This window comes from Protopterus annectens, chromosome 5.part0, assembly GCF_019279795.1.
Source record: "Protopterus annectens isolate FY-2018-M chromosome 5.part0, PAN1.0, whole genome shotgun sequence".
NCBI lineage: Eukaryota > Metazoa > Chordata > Ceratodontiformes > Protopteridae > Protopterus > Protopterus annectens.
This window is the reverse complement of record NC_056735.1, coordinates 1,153,732,834-1,153,746,280: the sequence shown is the minus strand read 5'-3', so window position 1 is coordinate 1,153,746,280 and position 13,447 is coordinate 1,153,732,834. Positions and strand designations below refer to the sequence as shown.

The following is a 13,447-nucleotide window of genomic DNA, read 5'->3' as shown; positions in this document are numbered from 1 at the left end:
TCAACTGCAATACTACTAATTCTGAAGCCCCATCCCACACAATCAACCTGTACAACTTCTCCCAAGTAATGCAATCTCCAGCCAGACCAAATAAGCATGGTACCTCTGGTACCATCATTAATTGGATCCTAACAACTCACCCAAAACTTATCACCAAAGCCGGAACATTACCTGATCCTCTCAGCAATCACCTACCAGCCTTTGCCGACTGTCTCCCATCTCCACTGCATAAATAACACCACTAAATCCAAACCCACAACCTCTCCTCTTTCAACCCTCTAACTTTCTCTGAATGCTTAAAGCAAACTGACTGGTCCCCTCTAAAAACCCTTCCTCTAGATGATGCCGTTTCCTACTTTAACCACTCATTCCTAACACTTCTCAATCAGCAAGCCCCCCCCCCCCAACCAAACGCATCAAAACCAATCCCTGCCCATGGTTATCAAAAGATACTAAACTAGCCTTGCACCAAAGGGACAAAAAATGGAAACAATATCAAAAACATAAAAACCCAAACACCCTCCCAGAGTATAAGCAACTACAAAACTCTGCAAAAAAAATCTAATAATTAAAGACTGCAAAGTCCACTACTCCAAACACCAGTCCTTGCACTCAACAAATCCCAAAATATTCTGGGACTCCATCTCATCCATGCTGCATCCTGGCAACAAAGAAAACCCCTGCCCAGACTCCAACCTCTCCAACCTTGAAACAGCCAGCTAGCTCAACTCATTCTTCATAGACTGCCTAGCTAAAAAATCAGCCTCCTTCCCATCCCCCTCCTCCACCACCACCCCCTCCTGCCCCAACCACCACCCCAATCATAAACCTTCCTCCACATCCTTCTGCCTCAAGCCCATCCTCACAAGCACTATAAAAAGACTTCTCCTTAAACTCAAACCCTGTCGCAATGCATCCGACAACCTTCCACCCACCTTCCTCAAGCAATCTGCAGACAGAATTGCCTATCCCATCTCTATTCTTATAAATAGATCCATACAAGAATCATACGTCCCTTCTGTCTGGAACCATGCTTACATCATCACCCTCCATAAAGGTGGCAAAAATACTGATACCACCAACTTCAGGCCTATTGCTATCCTTTCCCCTCTTTCTAAAATACTAGAGAAAACAATACAAGCACAACTCATGGCACACCTAACACTAAATAATCTCCTCTCCCCTACCCAATATGGCTTCTGCCCTGGCCACAGCACCATGACTGCCCTTCTTTCCTTTCCTGAAACCTTAAACCTCGAACGTGACTCAGGCAAGTTTGTATCCACACTATTCCTACATCTGCCAAAGGCCTTTGACACCATCTCACACACCCTACTTATATTCTAACTCTCCACCCTACACCTCTCTCCCACCACCATCGCCTGATTTTCCAGCTACTTGTCCAACCGGCAACAAGCTGTCCAATGGAAAACTTCAACCTTCCCCTTCCTTCCCACATCCACAGGTGTCCCACAAGGTTCTGTTCTTGGCCCTCTTCTCTTCAACCTATCCATTAACAACTTTCACCAATCCATCCCAGACTCATCTATCACCAATATACAAATGACTCAACAATCATATGCATATTGGATGACAGATGAGTCAATATGCAGATGACTCAACAATCATCTGCTCAGCCTTCTCCCCCTCCGAGCTCCTAGCAAAAACCCAACCTGCCTTCTCCAAAACAGAAACCTGGACGCAGTCTAACCATCTGGCACTAAATGCAAATAAAACCAAACTAATGTTTTTTCCCCTACCAAAAACTCCATTGACAAATCCACATTCACCATACAGAGCCAAAACAACACCCTCCTTGAAACTGTTCCCAACACCAAGCTTCTTGGCATCATTATTGATGAAGAACTAAAATTTGACACCCACATTCACTCCACAATCAAGAAAATCCACCAAACTTTAGGCTTCCTCTACAGGCACAACCGCTTCCTAAGACCCTCTACCCGTCAAACTCTTGCATCCACCTTCCTACTCCCCCCTCCCCATTATGTATGGTGGCCCTCTTTTCACCAATCTCAATTTTGGCCTTCGGTCCAAACTTGAATCCTGCTACCACAAGATCTCCAAATTTTCAACCAATTCAAAAAACTCATCTCACCACTGCCACTCCCACCTCTCCTGACTTGAACCACCCAACTACCTCAGTTACCTACAACTCACCATTGCCCACAAGCTCATCTTTAAACCTGCCAACTGCCCAGCTCTCACTACTTCCTTAAAACCTTACATTCCCAACCGCTCACTCAGATCCAAAAAAAAAAAAAATATCCTTCAGGTCCACAAACCTGCACGACCTCCTGGCCATCTACTGCTGTCCCACTCCTTAGCTAAACAGTGGAACTCTCTCCCCACACATCTACGCAACCTACCTAACCATACAAATTTCAAACCTCAGCTACTCTGCCATCTTTCTTCCAAATGGGAATGCCCTTGCCACGCTCCAACTTAAACCCCTCCCCCCTTATTCCACCTTGCACTGACTTATCCAACTACCTCTACTATTACTTTATCCCACCCAAAACAATCCCACCCCTACTTAAAACTAACTTTCTCTCTAATATCTATTGTACTATACTCTCCAGTCTTAAAAATACTATTACCCTTTCCCTGCATAATATTCTCCTAACCTACTAATGGCTAGTAGCTATACATTTTGAAATGTTAAACCTACAACTGAGTTTATAACAAAAATATTCACTTTATGTAAATGTTGAAATTTCTGTACTGAATTATGTCTTTTCCTTTTTGTAACATTGTGACAAGCCAATTGCAAATATCACGAAGCTTATCTGTAAATGTTTAATTAGCTGTATGAACTATGTCCTTTTGTAACATGTGAAATGTAACTTCAGTTACTGTGGAGCTTTTCTCCCCGGGCCTCCACTGAAAATGGGCTCTTCTTGGCCCAGTGGACTTCCCTGGTCATCAGACTTAAATAAATAAAATAAATAAATAAATACATAAATAGCAGCCCCGGCACTGGAGGTGCCAGGCAGGGAGGAAGGGGGAGGAGCAAAGAGACACGGCCTGCTCACCTCCCCACAGGGAATCCATGCACTCAGAAGCATACATGGCAGTGCATTCTCCCTGGTAGAAATTGGAGAGATCACTTCCTGTGTTTTGGGGGCTGAGGACCAAGGTTGTTTGGAGGTAACTCCCCTTGTTTAAGTGAGGGGGCATCCTTGGACAACCCATTGTATGTCCCCTCCCCAGCAACTCATCATGTCTGCCTCAGTTAAGGATGGAGAGAAAAATGGAATAACTGTGAACCACCTACAATGGTTGATGGGATGATGTCCCATCTTGGCTGTCTCTTGTTCAGTAGGGAACAAGCTGACTAACTGGCCAGGAGAGGGACTAATGGCAGCAGACAATGGGGGCAAAATTCTGCAAAAAAAAAAATCAGACCTGAAGCCAGTATGTTATTAACCTCTTTAGCCTACTAAATATATTATAACCTGGTGTAAATAAGCCTATATTTCTAATACTTTATAGATCTGATATCACTAATGTATTTACTTATTTATATTTTGATTGACACTTGTTTATTGGGAAAGTCTGTCTGGATAATTGTATCTGTTTTAGAGGAAGCCCAAGCAGAAAAGCTCTGCAAATATATAGGAACAGAAGATACACAGATACATATACATAAGTGAAAACTGACACATTACAATATACTGTAAATGTATAGATTAATAAATATTAATACACATATGACATGTACAATAATACACAAACACCATCAGTAAAACAAGATAAATAAAATATCAAGAAGCAATGAAACATGTAGGCAAGTTGTGAGTGAATCTGTTGCTCATAAATCAGTGTCAGAGTGGAATAATACTTTGTACATTATCAGGATAACACTAATCCAAGGAATATTTTGAATCAATATTCTTATAATGGTACGTTTACCGCAGTGGTGGTACTGCGGTAGCGTTGTCGCCTCACAGTAAGACGTTGTCCTGTTCGATTCTCAGCTAAAGCGTCTTCTGTGTGGAGATATGCGTGAATGGGCGTACCTTCGTTGAAGGTTGTACGTCAGGGCTGGCAACTTGGTACGTAAAAATCTACTGCCAATCATTAGCGGACCGGAGTTCTGCTGTGGCGACCCCTAACCGGGAAGAGCTGAAAGATACAACAACAACATTCTTATAATGGTACGTTTAAGTCTGTTGTGCAGCAAGTACTGTAGTGGGCTCTCCTCTGTTTAGAAAAAATTAACCTAAAGTTGCTCTGAAAATTAACTGCAACTTATGTCTTATGTTATAAGCGAATCTCTACCAACCAACTTCATTTGCCAAGATTCAATCTGTAACATTGCACAGTATTATATACACACACACACACACACACATATGTATATATATATATATATATATATATATATATATATATATATATATATATATGGATTTAGGACGTTTGCACGAGTGAGCAAACGACCGAAACCCAAACGGCCAGGCATAGTTACGCGAAAGTGCTTTTCACTGAAGAAGCACTTTCGCGTAAGCATGCTTGTTGCCGAAGCTGTATTACGGTGCGGGTAAGGGAAATTTCCCTTTTCCCCACTGTAGTGCGGTCTCGGAGGGAGAATATTAAAGTAGGGGGGGGCACAGCCCCCCACATGGGGGGTGCAGGGGGCACAGCCCCCCCTGCTAATATTTAAATGTAGTGTTTTATTTTTTTGTAACACGCTTTAACGAAAGCACTTTTTCGATAAAAGCACTTTCGTTAAAGTGTGTTCGGTTATTAAGGATTTGGACTTTTGTTGCTAATGCTACATTGTGAGCTTTTGTGCATAACTGTGCTTAACACTTGGGTTGTGGTTATAAAGGGTGTGAGAACCAGCTCAGTTATCCAATTAACAAACAGCCAGGCAGAGTCCCTTAAGTTTACTGACAACACTGGCATTAATATGGAACTCCACTAGAATATTTCTAGATATTTTTAACTATCATATGAATGACAGTGGAGGCATCATATCAGTAATCTGTTCAGAAACTAAGGGCTGCACAGCATAGGAGGTGAATATGTTTCCCTAGTATCTTAAAAATCCATCTACCTTGAAATCGAGTGCATTCCTAGGCACATTTCTGTTAACTGTGACACTCAAGAAACCACAACTTCTAGACTGCTATTCCACAAACACACTACTTTTAGCATTCATCTTTCACCATCCCATAAGCAGAGATAATTTCTTGCAAATACTGAATTTTCTCAATTTAAGCAACAAAAGAGCCTTCCACACAGTCAGCATCTATACTAACACACACACACACACACACACACACACACACACACACACACACACACACACGCACACACAATGAAACAAGTCCAGTTATACAGTTTCCCACCCTCCAAAAATAATGTACACTCTACAGAGACACACTTCTATAGATTAGTCAGTTCTGTACAAAGCCAGGCTTGTACTGAAGCAGTACATGCCACTGAAAAAGTCTCTGTTTAGTACAAAATCCTACGAGCTGCATGAAAGTTCAGATGATAGCAATACAAAGGTTTACTGCCATGACACAGAAAAGCAAATCACATGTTCTTTTCTGCCTGGTACCAGCAAACCACAACATTAGTAGCCACTACATGGATAAACATGGATGAATACATGAAACAGTCATAGAGTTCCTTGACGGGAAGTGACATTTCATGATTAGCAACTCATTCCTGTCCAAAACATACTATCCACCTATGGGATATGTAGTCAGAGATCAATGCAACAGAAAACCTGGCAAGGACAGGTATGGCACCACAGTTCCAAGAGAAAAGTTCTGGTGCTGAAGAAAGTGTCTCCTTTGCTGTTCAGACTGCTAAAAAATAATGTGGAATGCCAAATCCAACCCCACCCCCATACACCCCAAAAAAGCTGTGTATGTTTACCACCATACAATGGGACCAAATCATAGTATTTGTCACAAGGCACAACGGCAGTATGAAGTTTAGACTAGATGTTTCTGTCCAACATGAAAAAATAGATGTAAGTAACCAGATTCTCCAAAACTATGACTCCCAAAGTTTAACATATTGTACAAAATCTATTTTTCCACCTAAGGGATCTACAAAAAGAAAGGTGACATATACAGCTACTGCCAAAACTAAGTAAAAGTGGATGTACAGAATGAAGAATGCTACTATTCCATCCAGTACAAAACTGATTTTCTTCTTTCAATGAGATTTCTTTATCTAAGTTTCTACCAATAAATTACCAAATAAAATAACTCTGTCAGGGCCTTGTATGTGCTATTAATAACTCAAAGAAGAGGAAGAACAGCGCAAATGAAACTGCATCTGAAGACTTCATACTACTGAATGTACTGCAGTATGGCACATTTGTTGGAACAAGGAGCAAAAAGTACAATACCAACAAAAAGTACTATGTAAAGCCCAAGATGCCAAAGTCCTCCTCCATAGCTAAACAGATACACTTGTATTTCATATGCACGCATTTTATTATATTTTATTTTCAAAGAAATACCATATGCAATAGGCAACTATCACCACAAACAGAAAAAAATCTAAATCAGGATCCAGTCACTGTGGTGTACTGGAATTCTAGTTCTGAACTTGAAGTATCAAACCACTGAATCAGAGAAAAACTCAAGTAATTGCATTGAGAAAACATTAATTCTATAACTTTGGAAGTCCCAAATATTTCTTAATTTTTAAATAAAAGGTTTATTAATTCAGGCATACTAACAACAAAGCTCAATTCATTAAATCCAAAAGACCACACACTGAAGAGGTTCTTCCTATAGTAATTTTTGCCCCACAAGAAAAAAAATCTATGACACCTCCTTTCTTTTTGGGGGGGTTATAACATTTATATTATTATTCCAATCTCAGTACATTCAATGCAGTATGACAGTCTGCAAAGCTCTACACTGGCTTATAGCAGACAAGTACATACCACTTCAGTTCATGATGGATAAATATTCATGTATGTACAATAATACAAACATATGTATACTCAGACATGCATACATTGAGATGGTACTACATAAGAAATATTGCAAGCATTTAGCCATATAACTGCATCTATATCATATTATCGAAGATGCAAAATATCGAACGCTTAAAAGAGGGAAAATTCTGAAACTCAAACTCTGTATTGTGGGGGGCTGCACCCCCCACACACCGCTAAATATATATTCCAACTCCAAGATAGCACTACAGTGAGGAAAGGGCAAATATCCCAATCTTCACTGTACTGCAATCTCAAAAATGGAACTTTGAGTTTTTGGCACTTTCGCTATTTTTACGTTCGACATTTTGAATTTGCGATAACGTGATATAGATCCATATAAACAACATCTACATTTATAATAATATGTCGTCAAAAAACTATAATGGCAAAAGCAAAATGATCACTCCATTACAAAACTGCTTGTCTGCATTTTGTACCATAAATCACAGTCAACGTGTACCTAGTAGTGCACTACCTACATTTCACAGCAACTTTTATTTAAAAAAAGGCACAGCAAATTCAGGCTTACCCAGATTCAGTTTCTATTAAGAATGCATATATGACTTCTCTTCAGGTGAGGAAGAAAATACATGTTTACACTAAATATGTATTGAGCTGGCATCACATGAGAAGTAAAAAACATATACATTTAACCAGAATAGAAAACATTTCTATAACTAGAAGGCTGCCACAACCAAAACTCTATGTACTGACTACAGCAATGTGACTAAAACAAAATTTGCATTGTTATATTTAAGTCCTTAAGAGTAGCATGCCTATCTTAATGTAGTTTTTACTTGAATGTGTTGATATAGTTCCCTGAAAGTTTTATTAAGAACTGTCAAAGAAGAACTGAAAAGTAGGCTGCTAAAGATAGGTACAGAATGCAAGGTTCTGTGGGCATTTCACTGCTGTAGTCTAACATGTTCTACTATACATTTCCAATAGTGTTGAGCATATGACTTTTCTACAAGGTGAGGAATGCAATATATGCACTGAGTTGTCCTTTTAACACATATAAAATGCATACCTTATCTCCAAAATAAGAAACTCTTGTCACTGGAAGATGTCATCACCAAAACTCCCTGTACTTACTGTGCCAGCTAGGCCAACTCCTGTAGTGAACTGTATTTACGTTTAGAATGGCACTCTTGTGTGCATTTTGTGTCTGACTGTCAAAGTACTATTCACTCTGAAAATTTTACTAAAAACTGCCACAAGAGAATTAGCATATGGCCTATTATACATAGTTAACAAATTAAGGTTTTATACAAATTACACTGTCTCAAACTGATGTGTTATATTATACTTGGTTTCCAGCAACACATGTCCAGATGTTCAAAATACATTTTTATTTATTTTACATATGTTGAAACTTACTGTATGAGTTAATAACAGTATTTTAAGCTGACCTGTGTTACTTAATAATGACCTACTTTTGGGATTTTCTTTAACCCTGGAACTTCTATAACCTGCTTAGGTATGTAACCTCTGTAAATATTGTATCTTAAACTTAACTGCTTGTTTAGGTATATTAACTACTGTAAATACTGTATTTTTAATCTAAACTGCTTTCCTTGGAGCTTTTCTCCCTGGGCCTCCAGTGAAAATGGACATGTATCCAGTTGGACTATCCCGGTCAACAAATGTAAAATAAATAAAAATAATTGAACTCACCAACATTATGTAGCTTACTGTAATGGCATTTTTTTCCTGAGAATTTTAAAATATTTTCAAAGATTTGGTTCTACACTGGCATGTACCACCAATAGGCCTAAATAGCCACTGAGCTGCTCTGTTTTCTTTCAGTTTAGTTAACAGCAAAATATACATTTCACATATGTGGCTGACGAAAATTGGTTAATATCAGAATCATGTTATTAATGTACTATTATGACATAAAAACTAAATGAATATTTGTTTATCAGAAAAATATGTTTTCTACTATTTCAAATATTAAAGCAAAAAAAGTACTTCTTACAAGTGCAGACTGACAATCAAAGGTTTGAGTTGTTGCTGCTTTACTTTTAGAGCTACAAGGTCATCATGTACTGTGTTCTATAAGGATTAGTGCCTACGTGTTTGTCCTGAAAATTTTAAAAGAAAATCTGAAAGGAATAAAAAAGTATCGACATTTGTAAATGGAACCAAAAAAAAAATGTAATTTAGGGACAGAGATGTGTACAACATCTGCAATGCATTCAGTCTAAAATAAAATGTATCTATAATTTCTAGTGTAGCTATCAGTCCACACTGAAATAAACTTTGCTATGACTTTGGGTGCAAAACAAATACATATTTCTGTATAAAATAAAGAGACTCATCCTTTTTAAATGTTGCAGCACAAAAATGACACTAAATTTGTTTTTGAAGCTATGAGCACAACATAAGGTTTGTTTATAGAAAGTAATTTATTTTATTTATTTTACATTTTTTCATTTGTTAATTGAGATAATCTAACAGAGAGCAGAGCCCATTTTAGCAGAGACCTGGGAGAAAAGCTCCAGAACTCTATGTTAGTGCAACTAAACACACATTTACATTAATTTAACAAATTATTACATGAAATGAAAGTAAGAGGTAAGTAGGAAGTAGAGTGATGGTCATATAAAATATAAAAATCAGGTTATCTATGTGTGGAGAAATTGTAGAGAAAACCTGAGCATGAAGGAGATGCAAGTGTAGAAGAGAGCATTGTGTTATGTCTAAAGTAAAAGTGAAGATGTTAAGTCAAGGGTCGGTATGGAAGAACATTAGTGTGAGGAGAATGGAAGGGAGAAAGAGCGAGAGAACAGTGACAGTTTCTATATCCAGGGACAGGACAATTTGTTTTCGAGATACGTTTTTAACATGTTTACATTTTTTTAAGATTAGCTTGATTCCTGAGGTCATGTGGGATAAAGTTCCATGGTTTGATAACACAAAGACTATATATGGGCAGTCACCATATTGGTTGTTTGACCTAGTTTGTGAGAGCAGGTTTCTACTGGAAAAGTGTTTGGATACTAACATAGTTAGGGATGGGCAGGTATTTGGTGTATAGATTATTTTATATGTTTTTAGCTGGCTAAGTGTGAGCAGGTTATGCAGTTCTAACCAGTTGATATTTTGAAGAGTGGTGCAGTGATGGTTTATGTTTAACACATTAGCTGCAAACTTGGCAACTTTGCTACAGGTGATTTCTAGTTTATGAAAATAAGTTTTGGGGACATAAGTGAAAATGCAGAATTGCCCAAGCACCGTGCCACCCGATGTTAGTTCACAGTGCCCCTATCCAGTAGGGCAACTGGAGTGAACCCTGGGGTGAACTTTCTGTTACCCATCCAGTCGTCATGATTTGTCTTGAAGAGGGCCAGTGAGGTGCTCTGCTTGACATGAATGGAAAGCTTATTCCAGAGTATAGCCAGTCTTTGGGAGATGAACCTGTCCCTCCAGCATGAAATGTATAACCAATGCACACACATAGGCAAGAAGGACACACTTCTTCATGGGGGTATATTTACACACAGTTGTCCTTTACGAGACTAGAACCCCTACCTATCTAGTAGCATATACTATACTACTATGTACTTATCACATGCACCAGTGCCTGGGTTGTGTTGAGCTGAACAGTCTTAGATAAGACTTAGAATTATAGAGCATGCCTAACTTTTTATTAGTTGTAAAAATTACATAATTTGAGAATATGTCAAACTATTTTGGAATACAGCCATTATATACAGATAAACAACAGAGATAAAAATCAATAGTTTGAAAACAGGCAGCAGTAAAGGGACTAACTTGTGACTACACAAGTGAGTAGTGCATGGCAAACTAAAGATATGTTATTGCTTGTATGCATCCCCTGTCCAGAAGTCAAAAGATGATCTTCTATGGTTGATGGGGAAAGGGTCAATACTTCATATGCTCAGTCAGGTGTTCTGATGTGCAGCAGTATGCAAACAGGACTCCCTTACTGGAAAAAAAGATATGTTTGTTAACAGGAAGCAGCAGCAATGCTGCAGGCAGAATATTTTGCATATACATTATAAACATGATTCAGGTAAAAATTCTGTCAACTTTTAACAGCAAAAAATGTTAAGTGCTTTAAAGATTACGTTACCACTAACACGAAACAGGTTTTCATGCATGCATTCATCCCCATTCAAGCTGGCTGTGCTTCAGTGGTATGTAGTGTATGCTGTTTCATCATGCCCCCTCCCTTCCTTCTACTCACATGACCTCCGTACTGAGCCTGAAACCAACTTCGTGAAGCAAACGATAGTTGAAAACACCACTGTGTAGCTTCAGGAGAATGCCACCAGAATAAAACAAGTTGTCCTGCAGGCTACATAAAGAGTATTGAGCTTTACTCATTCGTGAATAGAAAAGGAAAGTCTGTCTGCCAAACAGCAGCCAACCACATGCAAACAGAGGGCACGCTTTCATTCTAGTTTCTAAGATCCCGAGCTACTTTTGGTGAAATTAACCAGAATTAATTCACTTTCCATGCCAACTCTGAAAAGAAACACTGCACACTGCAACTTTTAATTAATGCAAGAAAAAAAGATTAATGTTGGACTTAGACAAATAATTCAAGCGCTCTTGAGGAAAAAAATATTATTTTTGACATTCACCCTAGACTATTACAAAAACAAATGTCATGCAACGCCGAGCGAAGCACTGGCAAAATACGTAAACAGCAGAATCAAGCCAGCTCAGATGCCCATAAATAAATGCAAAGTACACAAGATGCTACCCACCCTTTCTGTCACAAACTCCGCTCGCCTTCTGCATTATACATCTTTCACTCCTGTCAAGAAACAGCAAGAACTTACCGTAAACCATCGCTCCTCCGGTTTCATGCAGAAATCGAAAACGCCTGTTTTTAAACAGCCAGATCGTCAGAATAGTAAGAATGAGTAAGAAATTGAACAGAAGCAGCTGTGCAGCTTCCCGGTGATGGAGTTGTTCAGCATCTGGTCCTGCTCGGAATCGACTTACCATAGCCATCTCTAGAAACAGCGGTACTTTACAGAAAAGAGTGACCTCCTTCACACGAAAATTAAAAAAAAACGGACTAGCAAGGTAGACAGCAACCTTTTGACGAAGAAATATACAATTTCAACACAATAATTATACTTTATTCTTGCGTGCCCATATCATCTTGTCAAATAGCATGAAACCCAATATCCAGATATTACTATCTGGTCTTCTATCTTGCTGTCGTTTCCAGTCGTTTAACTTGGAGACAGTTGGAATGCTGGGATATGTAGTTTTGTTTTAACCTAAAAGCAGCGCTATACACCCTGTGGTTTTAATGAAATGGTTATAACTTATGTTTAATAAGCATACCTCTCAACTGTACACATTTTTGTAGAATGTCCTATTTTTAGTCTGCCCTTCATAAAATTTGTCATATTCTGGAAAATCACTGAGGATTGAAGTCATTAAATAATTAAATTAATTTGAGTTGCAGACTTCATATAATTCGGAAAAATACATGCTAATTCAAAACCTGTCATTCTAGCAATTTTCTGACTTTGTAAGAACAATATTTAAAATATGTCCCTATTTTTGAGCCTTTTCCCCAAAAAGTTTAGGCTTTGTCCATATTTCTTGTACTAAGTGGTTGAGAGGTATGTTAATAAGTAATTTATGGGTTTGTTGCCTGTCAGGACAACTTCCTGAAAGTGAGGAAATCGTGGTCTCTGTCAGGAAACCTGGTTTTGTCTGTTTTTGAGTCGTTCATAGTTTTTCACACATATCAGAAGTGAATTTCCCCAAGTGTTAACACTGTTCAATTTGGATTTCCTAGTTGTAATGAGATTATTTTGCCAGAAGACGCTTGCTTATTTTTACTGGCAAAGTACGAGGCATGAAATCCATCCATCCTCAACCCCCTTTTCCCAGTTTTGCGCATGGGGTCGGGTCGGGGAGTCACTTCAACAGTGACAATCATCTAGAGCCATGGTTTTACACTATCACTGGGGGCTAGCCTTGCCGCGCTAATAGGCGATAGTAGGAGGCATGAAATGTGACCATTCCATCTGGAAATTACTTTGACTAGATCAACCCTCTTCATGCACAACACAGATAAAACCTAAAGGTAGTAGAAATAAAAGTTTTGCATTAGAACATTACCCCACCGCGATTTTCGCGCAGGAATGGGCGTGGCCTGCATGATTGACATGGCAATCCCGTGTGATGTTGCATGGTAATCATGGGTGAGTGAAAAGCCATGTAGATTATTAACTGGCATGGTGAGTATTCATTATATGATCGTACTTTGGCGCATACCTCTCAACCTGTTAGAGCAAGAAATCTGGACAAAGCCACCAATAATTGGGGGACAAAGACCCCAAAATAGGGACAATTTTTTAAATATTGCTCTTACCAACTTAGAAAATTGATAGAATAACAGGTTTTGCATCAGCATGAATTTTCTGAAGGGTATGAAGTCTGAAA

The 13,447-nt window shown here is 38.7% G+C and overlaps 1 protein-coding gene across 1 annotated transcript in view; it reads right to left on the bottom strand.

Annotated features, from left to right (window-relative positions):
- Nucleotides 1–12,282, bottom strand: part of SLC9A9 (solute carrier family 9 member A9) — a 3,618,317-nt gene extending 3,606,035 nt beyond the window's left edge. The window contains exon 1 of the mRNA XM_044071972.1: nt 11,818–12,282. Within this exon, the coding sequence (XP_043927907.1) occupies nt 11,818–11,992 (175 nt within the window). The 5' untranslated portion in view covers nt 11,993–12,282. The remainder of the gene's footprint in view (nt 1–11,817) is intronic.
- Between the last annotated feature and the right edge of the window lie 1,165 nt (nt 12,283–13,447).